The sequence below is a fragment of the Tripterygium wilfordii genome, chromosome 14, assembly GCF_013401445.1.
Source record: "Tripterygium wilfordii isolate XIE 37 chromosome 14, ASM1340144v1, whole genome shotgun sequence".
Lineage (NCBI taxonomy): Eukaryota > Viridiplantae > Streptophyta > Magnoliopsida > Celastrales > Celastraceae > Tripterygium > Tripterygium wilfordii.
This window is the reverse complement of record NC_052245.1, coordinates 2,697,296-2,713,602: the sequence shown is the minus strand read 5'-3', so window position 1 is coordinate 2,713,602 and position 16,307 is coordinate 2,697,296. Positions and strand designations below refer to the sequence as shown.

The 16,307-nt window shown below is 38.2% G+C and overlaps 6 protein-coding genes across 10 annotated transcripts; 3 read left to right on the top strand and 3 right to left on the bottom strand.

The window, feature by feature from the left end:
• Positions 1 to 1,422: 1,422 nt before the first annotated feature.
• On the top strand, positions 1,423 to 4,819 carry LOC120014753 (ent-kaurenoic acid oxidase 2-like). Its single transcript, XM_038866793.1, has 8 exons — positions 1,423 to 1,692; positions 2,165 to 2,642; positions 3,248 to 3,511; positions 3,623 to 3,712; positions 3,990 to 4,065; positions 4,156 to 4,265; positions 4,362 to 4,489; positions 4,638 to 4,819. Exons 1-8 carry the CDS (start codon positions 1,469 to 1,471, stop codon positions 4,732 to 4,734), a joined length of 1,467 nt encoding a protein of 488 aa, XP_038722721.1. The 5' UTR covers positions 1,423 to 1,468; the 3' UTR covers positions 4,735 to 4,819.
• An 820-nt stretch (positions 4,820 to 5,639) lies between these two features.
• LOC120014498 lies at positions 5,640 to 7,577 on the bottom strand. 3 transcript variants are annotated; one of them, XM_038866463.1, is made up of 3 exons: positions 7,435 to 7,577; positions 6,732 to 7,353; positions 5,640 to 6,071 (listed from the first exon to the last, which is right to left on the bottom strand). In XM_038866463.1, the coding sequence occupies exons 1-2, from the start codon at positions 7,480 to 7,482 to the stop codon at positions 6,733 to 6,735; spliced, it is 669 nt and encodes a 222-aa protein (XP_038722391.1). In that variant the 5' UTR covers positions 7,483 to 7,577; the 3' UTR covers positions 5,640 to 6,071; position 6,732. The 3 variants fall into 3 exon arrangements, with proteins under 3 accessions (XP_038722391.1, XP_038722389.1, XP_038722390.1); XM_038866461.1 differs by having other exon boundaries at positions 5,640 to 6,014; XM_038866462.1 differs by lacking the exon at positions 5,640 to 6,071 and adding an exon at positions 6,078 to 6,251.
• A 21-nt stretch (positions 7,578 to 7,598) lies between these two features.
• LOC120014496 (chlorophyll a-b binding protein of LHCII type 1-like) lies at positions 7,599 to 8,588 on the bottom strand. The gene has a single exon (XM_038866460.1). It carries the CDS (start codon positions 8,528 to 8,530, stop codon positions 7,736 to 7,738), a length of 795 nt encoding a protein of 264 aa, XP_038722388.1. The 5' UTR covers positions 8,531 to 8,588; the 3' UTR covers positions 7,599 to 7,735.
• Positions 8,589 to 10,838: 2,250 nt separating this feature from the next.
• On the top strand, positions 10,839 to 11,838 carry LOC120015224 (chlorophyll a-b binding protein of LHCII type 1-like). The gene has a single exon (XM_038867524.1). The coding sequence runs from the start codon at positions 10,911 to 10,913 to the stop codon at positions 11,703 to 11,705; it is 795 nt and encodes a 264-aa protein (XP_038723452.1). The 5' UTR covers positions 10,839 to 10,910; the 3' UTR covers positions 11,706 to 11,838.
• Positions 11,831 to 14,549, top strand: LOC120015225 (UDP-N-acetylglucosamine transferase subunit ALG14-like). Of its 3 annotated transcripts, none has more exons than XM_038867526.1 (6): positions 11,831 to 11,968; positions 12,388 to 12,641; positions 12,754 to 12,893; positions 13,938 to 14,081; positions 14,185 to 14,244; positions 14,336 to 14,549. In XM_038867526.1, exons 2-6 carry the CDS (start codon positions 12,419 to 12,421, stop codon positions 14,510 to 14,512), a joined length of 744 nt encoding a protein of 247 aa, XP_038723454.1. In that variant the 5' UTR covers positions 11,831 to 11,968; positions 12,388 to 12,418; the 3' UTR covers positions 14,513 to 14,549. The 3 variants fall into 3 exon arrangements, with proteins under 3 accessions (XP_038723454.1, XP_038723456.1, XP_038723453.1); XM_038867528.1 differs by lacking the exon at positions 11,831 to 11,968 and adding an exon at positions 11,970 to 12,103; XM_038867525.1 differs by lacking the exon at positions 11,831 to 11,968 and adding an exon at positions 11,983 to 12,124.
• Positions 14,489 to 16,163, bottom strand: LOC120015222 (probable purine permease 10). Its single transcript, XM_038867523.1, has 2 exons — positions 14,643 to 16,163; positions 14,489 to 14,605 (listed from the first exon to the last, which is right to left on the bottom strand). The coding sequence occupies exon 1, from the start codon at positions 15,762 to 15,764 to the stop codon at positions 14,697 to 14,699; it is 1,068 nt and encodes a 355-aa protein (XP_038723451.1). The 5' UTR covers positions 15,765 to 16,163; the 3' UTR covers positions 14,489 to 14,605; positions 14,643 to 14,696.
• Positions 16,164 to 16,307: the final 144 nt, after the last annotated feature.

Here is a 16,307-nt window from a genome sequence, read left to right as displayed (position 1 = left end):
TTTCTGAAACTATTTAATTTGAGGAACACTTTTATCATCATTAATTTAGCAATGTTGAGAATCATGGCACTCATGTGTGTGTATTTTATAAAGGTCTCGAGTTCGAGTCTCTCTTATCACCTTCCATTGTATTAAAAAAAAAAAGTTACCATGCCACCAAAAAAAAATCAAACTGAAGGAATGCTATATTAATACAAGTGATTTTCTTTTTGAGAATCATATTATCAATTTATGGTGATGAAATTTATAATTGTACTAGTGTGGTGATCTTTTTTAGTCCGGTTTACCATTCAAAGAATGGTAGGGGTTAATCAATGATAAAATTTGAAGTAAAATTTGTAGCAAACCGAGTTGGAGCTAAATGAATAATTTTCCTACCATTAGTCTATTGCCTCATTAAATTCAATACAAAACAATGATTGTAAATGTACTTTATAATCCCAACATCGTATTTGATAACATTACTTATGTCCTCAAGCTTTTCAAAATCTTGAAACATCGAATTAAGACAATGTGCAGTACTAAAAGAAGACCGACCTCAATTCATCTTGCGCTATCGGTCTCTTGAGTTTTTAAGAGACTGTGAGAGAGAAAAGTTTACGAAAAAAACAATAATAAACATGTGCAATGGAAAATAACAAATATGTATTTTTGCCTATTAGCCGACTTGCTACCAACCTACCACCGTCGATGATTCTCCCCTAAAATTGTGTTAAATCATGTTTTAAAATATATTATTGAGTATTTTAATTTGACGTTCATAATATTATAATATAATATATTTTCAAAAAAGAAATTCTAAATCTTAAACCCTAAAATCTAAACCTTAAATAGTAAATTTTAATATGTAATTTTTAAAAAACAAATCATAATATAATATGTTGTTTGGAGGAGAATATTCATTATAGCTAATAATTACAACAAGAATTGGAGGCACCCCTCCCAGCTCGTGACTCAGAAGGGGTGTGAATTATTGTGTACAACTTGTGGTTCAGAGTATACATTTCCAAATTAAACACTGCCATCTGGGATACGCACACCGGCACACGTCCATGTCATATTTTTTGGAGACAGAACAATATGGCCATGGGGCCATGTCACGTGCTTTTTTCTTTTGTTTTTTTCGTAAGAATAGAAAAGAGATTATCTTTAATATTATCTGATAATATTAAATATAAAGACAAAAGATTCCCCATCATGATCCACCATGAAAGCAACTGCCACTGGAGATATAAGAAATAATTGGTATGGGTCAAAATGGGTCTCCTTATAAGTCGAAATTTAGCAGCTTATGCAATAGTATTATCGCACATTTCTGGTCCTGTTACAGACCACCTCATGACTAAATAACTTTATTTATATATATACATATACTGACGATATTGGTGTGTACATATATATATATATATATATATATACGCAAGGAGTGTGTGAGAGATAAACTCACAGAGAGAGAGAGAGAGAGATTATGGAGTTGTTGAGAGTGTTAGGATGGGTTGTTGCAAGTGTATTAGGTGGTTATGTAGTTGTGTTTTGGTTCCTGAAGAAAGCAAACGAATGGTATTACTGTCATGGGAAGAAGAATCTGCCTCCAGGAGATATGGGATTTCCTATTGTCGGAAATATGTGGCCCTTCTTGAGAGCTTTCCGATCTCCTGATCCCGAATCCTTCCTCAACAATTTGGTTCAAAGGTATATATATATATATATATCTCTCTCCCTCAGTACCACTTCCACATCACTACTTCAATCTCTCTCATAATAATTATCCAAAATGTTAACCATCTCAATTTTTTTTCCAAAAATGATAAAGATCAGTCGTTGGTATCTCAACTACTGGGTTGAACGCACAAAATCTAAATGAATTTGTGGGCTCTACATGCTCTGTATGATGCACAAGAAATCTTGTGTATATAACTCAACAGTTGAGATAACTGTGATACTAACGGCTGAGATCCCTTTGATCATTATTGAATTTTTTTTTTTCCAGTTATCCCGAATGTTGAGATGAACGCATATGATCCATGTGAAATTGTGGGATTCACATGATCTGTATGAAATCATGTGCGTCCATCTCAATATTTGGGATGGTTTGGATAAAAACACTGAGATTCGTAAGACTGTTGATTATATATTATTATCTTCTTTTTTGTTTTGGGTGCAGGCATGGAAGAACTGGTATACACAAGACCCACTTGTTTTGGAAACCCTTGGTCATCATCTCTTTGCCTGAATTAAACAAGGCGGTGTTAACAGATGACGAGAACTTCCAATTCGCTTATCCGAATATGGCAGAACTGATAGGAAAGAAATCATTTGTTACTCTTGAAGGAATCGAGCACAAGCGTCTGCGCAAGCTAACAACTGCTCCAATCAATGGACAAAAGGCGCTGTCCATGTATATTGGGCTTATTGAGAATGTGTTGATGACTTCTTTTGATGAATGGGCGAGTATGAAGCGGCCTATCGAGCTTCGTTTTGAGATAAAGCATGCATTGTTCAAGGTCATCACCAACATCTTCTTTGGGGCCCAAGGGTATTCGTTTCTTGTACCACTGACAAAGTTATTCGGTGAAATCGGCGGCGGTTTCTTTGCTAAGGCTATAAATCTCCCTGGTTTTGCATACCATAAGGCTCTCAAGGTAAAATTATTTAATTTATTGAGTTAATTCTACATTTGTATACCTTTTTTTGTAAGTGAGGAACTATCCAGCCCAACATGTTCTTTGTACAATTGAGTGTGCGTAAATCTCGGGCCGTTATAACACTCTGCACCGCATTGGCAACAAATAAGACTGGACCGAAACCCATGTAGATAGAGGCTCGAAAGTGGAACAAGCTCACGAAAACAAAATTCAATAAGAAAATATCTCATTTAGTTTGTTCGTAGTGGCATCCCTGGGGTGGGGTGACATGGGCCACCACCAAGAGCCCCAAATTTTTTGATAAATATATTAATATTAATCTAGCCCAAAAATACTAATATTAGCCCAAAAATTAATAATATTTTAGTGTAACCCAAAAATTCTTAGGGCTCATGTTTTAGAGTTAGCCCAAGGCCTCTGTGGACTCAAGTACTTCACTATTGGTTCGAACTCTTGACCTCGGCCACCGTAGACCATAAATCTCAAGAGTTAACCAACTAAGTTATCGTCAAGTAGTTTCTATATTTGTATACCATTATTTGTTACCGTTTTTTTTTTTTTTGAATAAGTTACTTAATTTTGTTTTCAATACTGAGTATTAGGCACGTAAAGAGATGGTGAAGATAGTGGATGCTACTATCGAAGACAGGAAAGTGAAGAACAAAAACATTGGTTCGGAGGAAAAGAAATGCATGCTAGATTTACTGTTGGAGGTAGAAAATGAGGATGGTGAGAAAATGGACAATGAGACCATCATTGATTTACTTGCTTTGATGGTGTTCGGAGGCCATGAATCAACGGCAATCGCAGTAATGTGGCTGTTTATATACCTTCATGACAATCCACAAATCTTACAGAAGGTCAAGGTAAGTGTTGTAATTAATTTCTACGTACATTCATTGATTTTTCTGTAAATTTTATTAAAAGAGAGATTTTAATTAAACTTGTACTTAATTTAATCTTCTTGTATCTTTCAGGAAGAACAAGAGAATATCGTATCAAAGAGACCATCAACACAAAAAGGTTTGACTATGGAGGAGATTAAACAAATGGATTACACTGCAAAGGTATGCTAGTAGGAGTTTTTTTAAAAAAAAATATAGAAATTGAATCTATCGTAAAACCAATTGATCGGCCGGTTATTTTTAATAATAACTTATAAAGAACCGATCGAAATAATTGTCGATAACCGACCAACTGATCGATTATTTTTATGTCAAAAAAGCGGGAAAAAAATCAAGTGTAACCAACTGTTTACACCCCAATATGTGAAATATATTTTTTTTCCTCTAAAATTGTGGCAAAAATCAATAACATTCACGAAATGCAATAATTTTTATTAAGGCATTTCAAGAAGCAATTCGCATGAATCTTGGAGTTGGAGCATTTCGTGATGCGAAAGCCGATGTTGAGATTAATGGTAAGTCATTTCGTACCAACTTTATTAACCTGTTTAATTAATCTCACCATTTCTTTTGATTATCAAATCAAAAAATATTATATTGTATAGGATACACAATACCAAAAGGATGGAGTGTGTTGCTGATGTTTAGAGGTATTCATCTGGATCCTGAAAATTTTCCGGACCCGAAATCATTTGATCCTTCAAGATGGGACAATGTAAGTATATATATGTGTATATATATGGTTTTCCTTTTCCTGCAAGTATTTAGTTCATAAATAAATAAAGCTATTATTTGTTTGTTTGATAAACAGAATATGAATATGAATATGAAAGCTGGAGCTTATACACCATTTGGACTTGGGAGTAGGATTTGTCCTGGAAACGATTTGGCCAAGCTTGAAGCTTTGATTTTTGTTCATTGTCTTCTCCTTCACTACAAGTAAATTCACTTCACTTCTCTTATTGAAATATATATATATATATATATATATACATACATACACACAACAAAGTCTTGTAAAGATGAATTTCTCTTGGAATATATATATATAGATCTCACTCAAAAAAAATATATATGTTTTGTGCAGGCTGGATCGAGTTAATCCAAAGTCCCCGGTTGTGTACTTTCCATCTCCAAGACCTACAGACAACTATCTCGTGAAAATCACTAAGCTCCCAAAATAACCGATATTGTAACGAGGAAAACTTGCTTTCAGACTGATTAATTTGAAAGGGTTTGATGGGGGCTTTTTGTTTAATAATGAATAATGTTATTGTAATTTTCTTTTTTCCGCATACATCACTCAACAACCCCTGTTCTACCACTTGAAGTTAACTCTATAAAATTTTTACATATCCAAGCCCTAACTCGAATTGGATTTTGGACGTAATTAATTAACCAAACCCATATTGATTTAAATTTGGATAATATTTATGTGTTTGAACCGTAACCCAATTTTTAATTGGACAAAATTTTTATGTTTGAACTCAAATTTTAAACATTTAATTTATGTACAAACTTAGTTTAATCCAGATCAGACAAATTCGGTTATCTGATAGAGTTTTGTCATCCCTATTCACTACTGGAAAAAAATAATAAATAATAGGGATCTTTGCTCCAATCTCACTGAACTCACCCTCTATGAAAATTCTGTTTCTGGTCCGATTCCACCAGAATTAGGAAACGTTAGAAGTCAGCAATTAGTGGATTTTGGTTCTAATTGTTTGAGTGGAAGCCTCCCTGAGAGCATTTGCAACTGCACCTCCTTAACTGTTAGTGTTTGCGGTCAATTATAACAATCTCACAGGAAGGATCTCTTCAAACACAGGAAATTTGGTTAAACCTTCAAAATCTTTCTAGGTTTTGAGAATAGCCTGACAGGTTCAATTCCTCACCAGCTGCCCTGCATTACTTGTAAGCACCAGAGTTAGTTTGCATTGCCTTATGACCTATTGGATTATCTTACCGTTTATGGTTTCCTCTAAAATCATTATTCTCTATCATCAATCTAACGGTGTAGTAGATATGCAGTCAGCCGTCGGGGTTGATCCATCGCTGGTATTTTTTGGCCTCTTAGTTATCATCACAATCAAGTTCACTATTTCCTTCAAAGATTCACAACCAAGAACGTGGATAAATAACTAGGGTTACCCTACTCGGGTATTTTACAGTATAACTGAATATTCCTGTGTTTCTCTTCAGATTTGGCATATATAAGGAATGTCACAACAAAAAATGGACGTATTCAGCTATGGAATAATATAGTGGAGTTTCTAACAAAAGGAAGACCAACAGGACTTACAGAAGAGGATGAGTTGCCAATCAGTCTGTGTCAACTTGTAGAGAAAGCCCTTATGAATGATATCAGTGGACTTCTTCAAGTTTTGGACCCTCTGCTGGCAGTTGGTATCTCCAAAGAAGAGGATGAATTGCTACAACTCCTGAAACTCGGCTTGCTCTGCACCTACCCAAATCATGAGGATAGACCAACATAAATGAGGTGTTGTCTTCCCTTTTGAAACTATAAAAGGGAAAGTTAGCACCATAAACATGAGGAATGCTTATAGTTGAAGAGCAAAACATCAGGTGGAGCAAGTGGGAAGCTGTATTCCAAAGAGAAGGAGAAAGCACAGCAGAATGTTTTCCCGCTACCTGATATCCACAGAATGATGGCAATGCAGTGGTTGCTCCGACTTTGATGCTGAGAAAGGGTATGAAATCTTGAAAATCATGCTCACAGTGTCATAAGGATTTCATGCCAGATGCATTATCTCTGTAATTATAGCAGGTTCCTAATTTTATAATTTTATTTCACGAGAAGTGAGAAACTTGAATTTGTTATCAACAACTTCCATCAAAAGTCTCCCTCATCCAAAAGGTTCACAGTATTTGTATCCATGGTCAATTTCCTTACAAATCTGTGATCCAATCATCCCCTAGCGACAGCTAAATGGTTTCAGACTTTCAGGCCCAAAGGCGTATATCAAAGATGAACAAAAAGACTTATAAACAGGACAAGAGAACGATGAATTTGCATGACTTTTTGTTAAAGACTTTAGAACACCTTCTGAAACTAGTTAAATTAACAGCTATTGTCACATAAATAGAACCAAGAAATAAAGAAATCATAATAGACATGGCATTCATTCAAAAGAAACAAATAGTAAAAGAGATGGTTTACCTTAATCCTTTGGTGGGTCAATCTTCAAGAACTCTTCTATAGCAGAAGGGAATTCCAAGCCATCACCATCCTCTGAAAGAAAAGCAGCCTTACCCAGTAACAAAAAGGCCAACCTCAAAGGCTCTGAAGTCCCCTTCCCACCACCATCACAACCATTAGAAAAGTACCTTATCCACCCCTCCAGTCTCTCCAATTCCTTTCTGCATTTAGGACCCTTAACCCCAACAATCTGTTCATAAAACCCATCCTCATATCCACAAAAATCAGCATAATTGCAACCAGAACTACCACTCTTCCCGTGTTTTTCTTTTTCTTCCTCTTCTGACAAACCCAAAAGCCGTATCAACCGTTCAACATCGTCAACATCGTCAGTTTGGACTTTGGGACCAATTTGAGGGTTTTCTTCAGTTGACCTCCGTTGAGTGGGTGGGAACTGTGGGGACGGTGATAGGAATGCTAGCGGCGGCTCACTGCTCTCCTGGAGAGCCGAGTCTTCGTTGGTGGTGGTGGGCTGACATGAGTGAACAAAAATGGGTGAGCTAAGGGAGTCAATTTCTGGTTGCTGTGGCGGAGAAGGATCGGAGGCATGTGATGGGAGTTCTAGTTTCAATCTTTTCTCAACCTAAACTAATATACAAAAATTGAAACTTTATGCATGATCAATTATTATTTACGCAATTTGCAAAGAATATTGTGCACTTACCTGTCTAAGAGAGGAGAAGAAGATGGAGTGTCGAGATGGTGGTTGCATGTTGTGCAGAAACCAAGCTTTGATTGCGGATTCTATTAGGGAAAACCGTGCATTGGTCTTTTAAGTCCCGTTTTGACAGAGCGAATGTTTTAACACTAGAACAATTTATATGAAAAGAAAGAAAGATCCATTCAGCCTGAAAGATCACAATTTCTCAATATCTTTCACTTGGTTCAGAACAATTTTCATCACCCCACGCCACTCTCAAACACACAATCAAATGGGGAAGAAAACAACATTAATTTTCGATTGTTCACTTTCCGGGTACAAAGTTAGTGGCATAGGCCCAAGCATTGTTGTTAACTGGGTCAGCGAGGTGGTCTGCCAAGTTCTCCAATGGGCCCTTACCAGTCACAATGGCTTGAACGAAGAACCCAAACATGGAAAACATGGCCAACCTACCATTCTTGAGCTCCTTGACTTTGAGCTCAGCAAAAGCCTCTGGGTCGTCAGCAAGTCCCAATGGGTCAAAGCTTCCACCTGGGTAAATTGGGTCGGTCACCTCACCAAGAGGCCCACCAGCAATTCTGTAGCCCTCAACAGCTCCCATCAAGATCACCTGACTGGCCCAAATAGCAAGAATGCTTTGTGCGTGGATCAAGCTTGGGTTGCCCAAGTAGTCAAGCCCACCCTCGCTGAAGATCTGGGATCCGGCCTTGAACCACACGGCCTCACCGAACTTCACACCGTTACGAGCCAAGAGTTCTGGGAAGACGCACCCAAGGGCCCCAAGCATGGCCCATCTGGAGTGGATGACTTCGAGCTCACGGTTCTTGGCGAAGGTTTCTGGGTCAGCTGAAAGTCCAGCAGTGTCCCAGCCGTAGTCGCCAGGGAACTCTCCAGTCAAGTAAGATGGGGCCTCGCCAGAGAATGGGCCCAAGTACTTAACTCTGTCTGGGCCGTACCATGGGCTTCCCGATGAGACGGGCTTGGTGGTTTTCCTCATCGAAACACGGCCGTTGCCGAAGAGCTCCGGCGAGGAGGGGCCGAGCTGCACTGCCTTTCCTACGAAAGAAGGGGAGGAGAGAGCCATTGTTGAGGCTGCCATTTGTGGTAAACAAGGATGAATATGTGAGATGAAGAGTTGTGAAATTGTGCTGTTTGTGGTAGTTGGGGTTGATGGGCTTCGTCTATATATGGGTTTTAGAGGAATGGGCCTTATCTTAGACAATCAATACATGAGTTCTCATTGGCTCTTGATATTTTTATAGGTTTTTGTTCCACTTGGCACTCTCTACACCGCTTATCACACCCTTGCATTTAAATTTTTAAGTATCATAAGTTGCATATCCTTCCAATAGGTGACTGCCACTTGTACAATGAGATAATAGCCCTCTATCTGCTTGCCAAATAATATGCACAAAATGGGGTTTTGGGCTCATGCATCCCCACATTTGCTCAAAAATATGACCCTCAACATTTTTGCGAATTAACAGGATCCAACTCTTGTTGCTTTCTTTATTAACTTTTTTGCTTAGATGGTTTCATTTATTTACTGTGGGGTTGCTACGAGGCTGGCATTCCTGTTTCATCCAGCTCGAAATTTAGATTATTAACTTGGTATTCATTTTTCTATAACAAAAGGGTTATAAAATAAGGGGATGCAAATGAGATTATTTTTTTTTCCACAAAAGGGTTATGCTTAGTACATATTCTTATGTAGCATCTTTGTACCAATATATATACCACTTCTTCTTCCCTCTTTTTTTGTAAAGAATGTTGATGATATAAAAAAAAAATTCACCCTCAATGACACGTGGCACCACATTGTTGAGGTAACAAGTCAAGGTGCTGAGGTGATAAACCGAGAAAATAATCCAAGGTGATTAACCGAGGTGACGAGCATGGTACTACCGAGGTGCTGAACAATTTCTCTATGAGATGTCGACCAAGACACAACCGAGGTGCCAAGTCGAGCAACCGCGCACTAGAAGCAAGGTGGCTGAGCAAAGAGCATCTCGGTCCACCTCGAGACAACCGAGCAATCTCACCTCAAAAACCCTGGGTGACTAAACACCAAAGGGAACTGAGAGTTCTAAAGGAACCGACTCCAAATAGGAAATGAATAAGGATAACTGGATAAGATTCATTCTCTTCAAAATTTGCCAAAAAATTAGGAATTAAGAGATCTTCTCATATTCTCATATCAAAATCATAACTCTCCAAACTCGTGTAAAAGGGGACCTTAAGCTCCACGTAAACTATTTTGAACCCTGCGTTTTACTTGTTACTTGAGAGAGAGACGTCCGAGCACCAAACACTCCTCTAATGATTGCGTTCCAAATTGACTTGAGCATCAAAGAGAGATCCTCGATAACAAACTCAGGTCCCACTTAGCTCATGTTTTCTCCTGTGCAGTTCACCTCAACATAATTCGATGAGATATTTTCTCACATCAATTTGACCAACTAATGATATCATCAAATATATAAAAATACCACTTTAAGTTATGATGTTTTTAGTGTGTCCGCATTGTAAATATCAATATATACTATTTAGTATGAGAAGCATTTTTTATTCCCCAGTTTTCGTTGTAGATTCTTAACTCCTTAATATAAAATTCTTCACAAATATCTACGACTACAATATGCCTATCAAAAATGATTGTTTTTCATAAACCCTATCAGATATTGATTTAGGTAAGTTTCTCATTATCTTCTCTCAAAATGTCTTGTGATTTGGATCTCTAGATATTTTAGATATTGTCAAGTCCTTTCAATATTTTTGTGGTGCTCGGACAACCTCTTTTAAAAAAATATCCCACTAACTTCCAATCACATACAAGTTCTAACCTACTTGGTCACATGCATGTGTCAACAAATAAAAGGATAACCATCTCGTGATTTATTAGTTTATTAGTTTCCTTTTTCAGCATACCTACTTTTTCAATGATGTAATTTGAACTAGTTGGTGTAGTCTAATGGCGAATCTATGTGAGTATATTATATAAATTTGGAATGTCTTGAATTCGATTTTCCCCTGCAATAATAGCGTTGTGGGAATATTGGGTTCTGACACAACTTATCATGTTGTCATTTGATAAATTTATATATGCAAGTATGACGTTTAGAGTTTTAACCCATATCGAAAAAAAAAAATTCATACAAAATAAGACGTTGTGCATGTCACACGTGTAACCCCAATATTTGCTAAACAGATTGGTGGAGTAGAGATTGCCAAATGGGATGCCTAAAAGACAAAACCCCAAAATCCATATCATCCAATGAAATAAGAGATTTTGATATCGCATGATAAGCAGCATCCAGAATCTCCAACCCCCCAATGAAACTAAAGCTAACAGATACCACAAGCGATAAGAATACGCACCTCTCAAACCATCCTTAAATACCCACCAAAACCCACTCTCATATCTCACCAATCCAAGCAAAACCCACCAAACCTCCTTTAAGTTTTCAACGCACAAAATCATGGCAGCCTCAACGATGGCTCTCTCCTCCCCTTCTTTCGTAGGAAAGGCAGTACAGCTCGGCACCGCTTCGCCAGAGCTCTTCGACAATGGCCGTGTTTCGATGAGGAAAACCACCAAGCCCGTCTCATCGGGAAGCCCATGGTACGGCCCAGACAGAGTTAAGTACTTGGGCCCATTCTCTGGTGAGGCCCCATCTTACTTGACTGGAGAGTTCCCTGGCGACTACGGCTGGGACACTGCTGGACTTTCAGCTGACCCAGAAACCTTCGCCAAGAACCGTGAACTCGAAGTGATCCACTCTAGATGGGCCATGCTTGGGGCCCTTGGGTGCGTCTTCCCGGAACTCTTGGCCCGTAACGGTGTGAAGTTCGGTGAGGCCGTGTGGTTCAAGGCCGGATCCCAGATCTTCAGCGAGGGTGGGCTTGACTACTTGGGCAACCCAAGCTTGATCCACGCACAAAGCATTCTTGCTATTTGGGCCAGTCAGGTGATCTTGATGGGAGCTGTTGAGGGCTACAGAATTGCTGGTGGACCTCTTGGTGAGGTGACCGACCCAATTTACCCAGGCGGAAGCTTTGACCCATTGGGACTTGCTGACGACCCAGAGGCTTTTGCTGAGCTCAAAGTCAAGGAGCTCAAGAATGGTAGGTTGGCCATGTTTTCCATGTTTGGGTTCTTTGTTCAGGCCATTGTGACTGGAAAAGGCCCATTGGAGAACTTGGCAGACCACCTTGCAGACCCGGTTAACAACAATGCCTGGGCCTATGCCACAAACTTTGTACCTGGAAAGTGAGCAGAGGCTTAGGGAAAGAGAGAGTGAGAGAACATATTTCGTCTATTGTTGTATTTACTGGTGGACAGTGGTGGTGTAAAGTTGTTGACAAGTAATGGAGAGAATTTGATTAGATTTGAAAGTGCATTTTTTTAACAGTCTTTTTTCATTGAATTATTGCAAATATCAAGTCTAGATTTTGTGCGAATTGGAATCTATAGTTTTGCGTAAAGGGGGCATAGGCCGCCAGCTGCCATCTCCGGTGGCCTGATTCAAACAATCCGGTTAGTCAGTTCTTATTTCATTTACCTTGTTGGTTTCGTTAAAGATTCAGATGCCTAACTTTGTATTGATCATCAACATCAAGCGTTAGTCGGCTTCCTTTGTGATCTGCTTCATGCTAATCGTTCTTCTGATCGGCGAGAAGCGATGCCAGAATGGTCCGTAATTATCTCTAGATGTGATGAAACAGAACCCTCTGTGCTTGATTTTGTCTATGGTCCAAATTTTCAATAGGATATCGGGTGCTTCTATTCCTATTATTGAGTGCTACTGAAATTTCAATTCTCATTTTATTTTGTGCTTTTTTGGTAATAGATCAGTGGGGCAGGTTCTTTCAAGTGAGTACTTGTATCTTTCTTTTGTTTTCTTTTGTTGTTCATCGTCTGATATATTGTTATTCTTTGTTTCATATGGAAAGTAGGATTCTAAGGTGGAATTAAGGTGTTTTGGGCATGGGGGATGCATCCTTCATTAGAGCCCACATAAATTTGGCTATGGATGAAGGCAGTGGCTGTTTTTTCTCCTACATGGCATCAAATCTAACTGCAACTGTGGTTCTTATCATCACTGTTACTTTAATCCTGATTCGTGTTTTATATGTCATATACTGGTCTGGAAAACCTGTTCGCAGAACATGCAGAAAATCTTTGAGTACTCTGGTTGTTTTAGGTTCGGGTGAGTTCATGAGTCTAATTTGATTTCTATTACTATCAATGGATGGCTGTTTTGGTTACCCTCATTTTTCTTTTAGCATCATGATTGGCTATTGGTTGTGTTGTTGTTATAGGGGGACATACAGCTGAGATGCTTAATCTCTTATTGGTGTTGCAAAAAGACAGGTTTAGTCCTAGGTTCTACATTGCTGCTGCTACAGATAATATGAGTCTGCAAAAAGCTCGCGTGTTTGAGAGCTCTTTGGATGATACGGTAATGTCCACTCCATCTTGTATTTGCATTTGGTTTCAAAATGAAATTTGAAATCAGGCTCCTGAATAATACTATGCTATGAAGCTGCATCACAGCATTTTTATTAATTTCTTAACTGGTCTGTGGAATGGTAGCTTCTTGTATTAAACTACCTTCAACAAAATTTCAAGGGATGCAGCAACAAATTTCTGTATTCTAATTCCTTTCTGGAGATAAATTTTTGATGACCTTATGATAATGAGGGGTATGTACTAGTGAGGAAGAAAGCTATGAAAAGGTAGTTAATTTGGACAGCATTAATTTGTCTTGAGAACTTTATAATATAGTAATTTTTTCCAACCCTGCTTCCAATGCACAAGTGAAAGCTATAGCGTCATTTATGTATAACTTTGATGCTAGAAGCTTTATGTTTTAAGTGACATAGAAGTTTATTGTGTATGCATAAATCAATGTAAACAACTTAATCAAAAAATGCGAGAGCCTCTGGAATCAGTCAAATTGATGGTTACTAAGATCGGAGTGTCGCACATTGCTGCAGCAGTTAATGTTCGACCTCTGGAAACTTTTCTTAAGTTTTATAGAAGTTCTAAGCATAGAATAGAATGTAGTGGGATTCAGTATAATTGGCTTTTAAAATTAGTTATTGTATTTATTGGACCTATAAGTTATCTAATCGCAGCAGTACAAAATTATTGTTTTCAGATAAGATGTAGCATATCTGTTGCAGATACTAATTTCTTTTTTCACAGCTTTGAGCCGAATTATGCTGTGATTTCGTTGATCATCGGCCTTGTAAATAGTTGTTAGAGTATGGTGAAGCTTAATACTTTGCCGCAATTGCAACTTTTTTTTCCTGTAAGAAGAAAATAGAAATAAAAATTAGACAGCTGCTTATACCAAATCTGTTATTGCTTTCATCTTCATTGTAACTAAAGACTAAAGTACTTACACATTGTGCTTCATCTGGAAATCAAAATGATGGTTCTATTACTTTCCTGTTAATTGCTGCTTCCTAGAAAGTATATGAATTGTTGTTTTCTGCAGACAGGGAAACATGGGGTTGCCATGCAGTTCGTGCAGATATATAGAAGCAGGGAAGTTGGTCAGTCATACATCACTTCTGTCTGGACAACTTCAGTCGCTACGGCTCATGCATTGTGGCTAATGATAAAGACGAGACCGCAAGTGGTATAATTATTACCTTGAAAAGTTAGTGTTTAAAACCTCTCTTTGCTATCACCAAAGATGATGGTTGAATAATCTACTCTGTGATGACTATGTTTTACTGTAGCTTCTCTGCAATGGCCCTGGGACTTGTATTCCCTTATGCATAATTGCATTCGTTTTCAAGGTTAGTTATCCTTCCTTTGTACATTTGCTTTATGGAAACATCAATTTGAAAGCATGCTAGAGTTAATTATTTTGTCATCTTTTGTATTCAGGCGATGGGAATTAGATGGTCATATATATTTTATGTTGAGAGTATAGCTAGAGTGAGGAGGCTCTCATTAAGCGGTTTGATTCTCTACAAGTTGCGCATAGCTGACGAGTTGTTTGTTCAGTGGCCACAACTGCAGAAAAAGTATCCTCGCGCCCAGTATGTTGGACGTCTTATGTAGTCGATAGAACTCTGCTCCTCATTGATACTCGCTTAAAATCCTTGCATGTTACGTCAACATTTGAACTATTCATGACTACAACAAAACATGTATGTTCAAATTTACTTCAATACTACAACAAAACATGTATGTTCAAATTTACTTCAATACTATTATTCAATTGATGTGCAGAAGCCCCTTTTGCTCACTTGTTAACCCTTTCCATAGTAGGGGAAGCTTTGCTAACTTCAATGGAATTTCTGCTTGCTTTTTTGGATGTGCAGTAATCTAGATAGTGCTGATAGACATAAGAAGCAAAGCCCCAAATGGCCAACACCATGGAAACTGCCTTCACACCATCCATTCTGTCATGGAAGAAGATCACAGCCAGAGTAGGGACAATAGGCAAACCAACAACACCTATGGCATTGGAGAAGAGAGAAGACACCTCATACACCAACCCTACAGAACCAATGGCACAACCCTGCCAAAGTACAGCAGTCCAGACTAAATTCATGATATAGGATACCTTCCCCAGTTGATACCCTATCATCTCTCTGTTCAATGTCTTCCAATCTCCACTAGCAAAAAGTCCTATCAGGATTGCACAACTTGCAACAAATTCTTCATAAAAAATCAAATCCATTACTGCCTTACATGTTTCTCTCTTAATAACCTTCCTGAAGCTAAGCTGTGTCAGTGAAAGCACCAATCCATATCCAGCAGATCCACCAACAGTGCATATGAACCCAATTGCATACTTGAGCTTGGAGACTCCCGTTGGATTAGCAGATTCATTTTGAAAAACAAGAAGGATGGAAGATATGGTGAGGAGGACCAAAGAATTGACTATGAAAGGAGTGAACTTCTGTGAATTGAGAAAAAATGAAAACAGAGCATTGAACCCTAACTGTGATGCTGATATGAGGGTGTAAGTAGACACAGGAAGGTACTTCATCCCAATTGAGTAGAGAAAGCAATCTGCTGCTATAAATAGGCCAAGACCACCATAGATTGAAGCAAGTATAAATGCAGATGGTTGTCTTCTGTTGGTTTCATTTGAAGTGGGAGAACTCATAAAAGGAGAGAACATGTAGAAGGGAATCAAGATTGGGAATCCTACCAGCTGCAACAGAGCTGCTAACCAGTTACTCTGTCCACCCTTCACGAAGTACTGTCTTCCTAGTAGTAAAGCCACAGACTGGCCTAAGAGAACGAGGACCGTATAGATGGTCACTCTAATCCACCAAACATAACTTCTTGGGTTGTGCATTGTTGAATGGCCAGCAACATTTGAAAGTTCAAATGTATCCGTCTCTTTAGCTTCTTGAACTGATAAAAGAGTCACAAAGATAAAAATCAAGGATCAACTATAGAATCAAGTTAAAAGACATTTGAGCAGAAGATTGGCCACCTACCAATAACACTTAGTTGCACTCCTTGAGCTTCTCCCATGTCAATGGCTGCAGAGGTTTCAAAGGATGAAGACAGAGAGACAGTCGATGGAAATTGAATCATGTGTACACACACACACACAATATAAATTCTTGGGTTGTGCATTCTTGAACTAAGCATGCACCCAAGACATTTTTTTTTCTTCCATAAAATGAAACCCAAATGCCATTATTGTCTATTTGTCTGATCAGAAATTGAAACTCTGAAAAGTGACTCGAATTAAAATGCTCTAATTGCAAGTAATTGATGTGTTTATGGTTCATAATAATAATGCTGGACAGTCGATCACTATCTAAAACAAAAGGAAAAATGAAAAAGAAAACGATATAATAACTGTTGTTTCCTAGTTAACAAACAAATA

Bases quoted from the DNA above. Each gene is read 5' to 3' on its own strand.
- LOC120015222 (XM_038867523.1), bottom strand. From the start codon at position 15,764: ATGCACAACCCAAGAAGTTATGTTTGGTGGATTAGAGTGACCATCTAT.
- LOC120014753 (XM_038866793.1), top strand. From the start codon at position 1,469: ATGGAGTTGTTGAGAGTGTTAGGATGGGTTGTTGCAAGTGTATTAGGT. The intron at 4,266-4,361 runs GTAAGTATATAT...TTTGATAAACAG, and splicing joins ATCCTTCAAGATGGGACAAT to AATATGAATATGAATATGAA. The intron at 4,490-4,637 runs GTAAATTCACTT...TGTTTTGTGCAG, and splicing joins TGTCTTCTCCTTCACTACAA to GCTGGATCGAGTTAATCCAA.
- LOC120014496 (XM_038866460.1), bottom strand. From the start codon at position 8,530: ATGGCAGCCTCAACAATGGCTCTCTCCTCCCCTTCTTTCGTAGGAAAG.
- LOC120015225 (XM_038867526.1), top strand. From the start codon at position 12,419: ATGGGGGATGCATCCTTCATTAGAGCCCACATAAATTTGGCTATGGAT. The intron at 12,642-12,753 runs GTGAGTTCATGA...TTGTTGTTATAG, and splicing joins TCTGGTTGTTTTAGGTTCGG to GGGGACATACAGCTGAGATG. The intron at 12,894-13,937 runs GTAATGTCCACT...TGTTTTCTGCAG, and splicing joins AGAGCTCTTTGGATGATACG to ACAGGGAAACATGGGGTTGC.
- LOC120015224 (XM_038867524.1), top strand. From the start codon at position 10,911: ATGGCAGCCTCAACGATGGCTCTCTCCTCCCCTTCTTTCGTAGGAAAG.
- LOC120014498 (XM_038866463.1), bottom strand. From the start codon at position 7,482: ATGCAACCACCATCTCGACACTCCATCTTCTTCTCCTCTCTTAGACAG. The intron at 7,354-7,434 runs GTAAGTGCACAA...ATATTAGTTTAG, and splicing joins TCTTCTCCTCTCTTAGACAG to GTTGAGAAAAGATTGAAACT.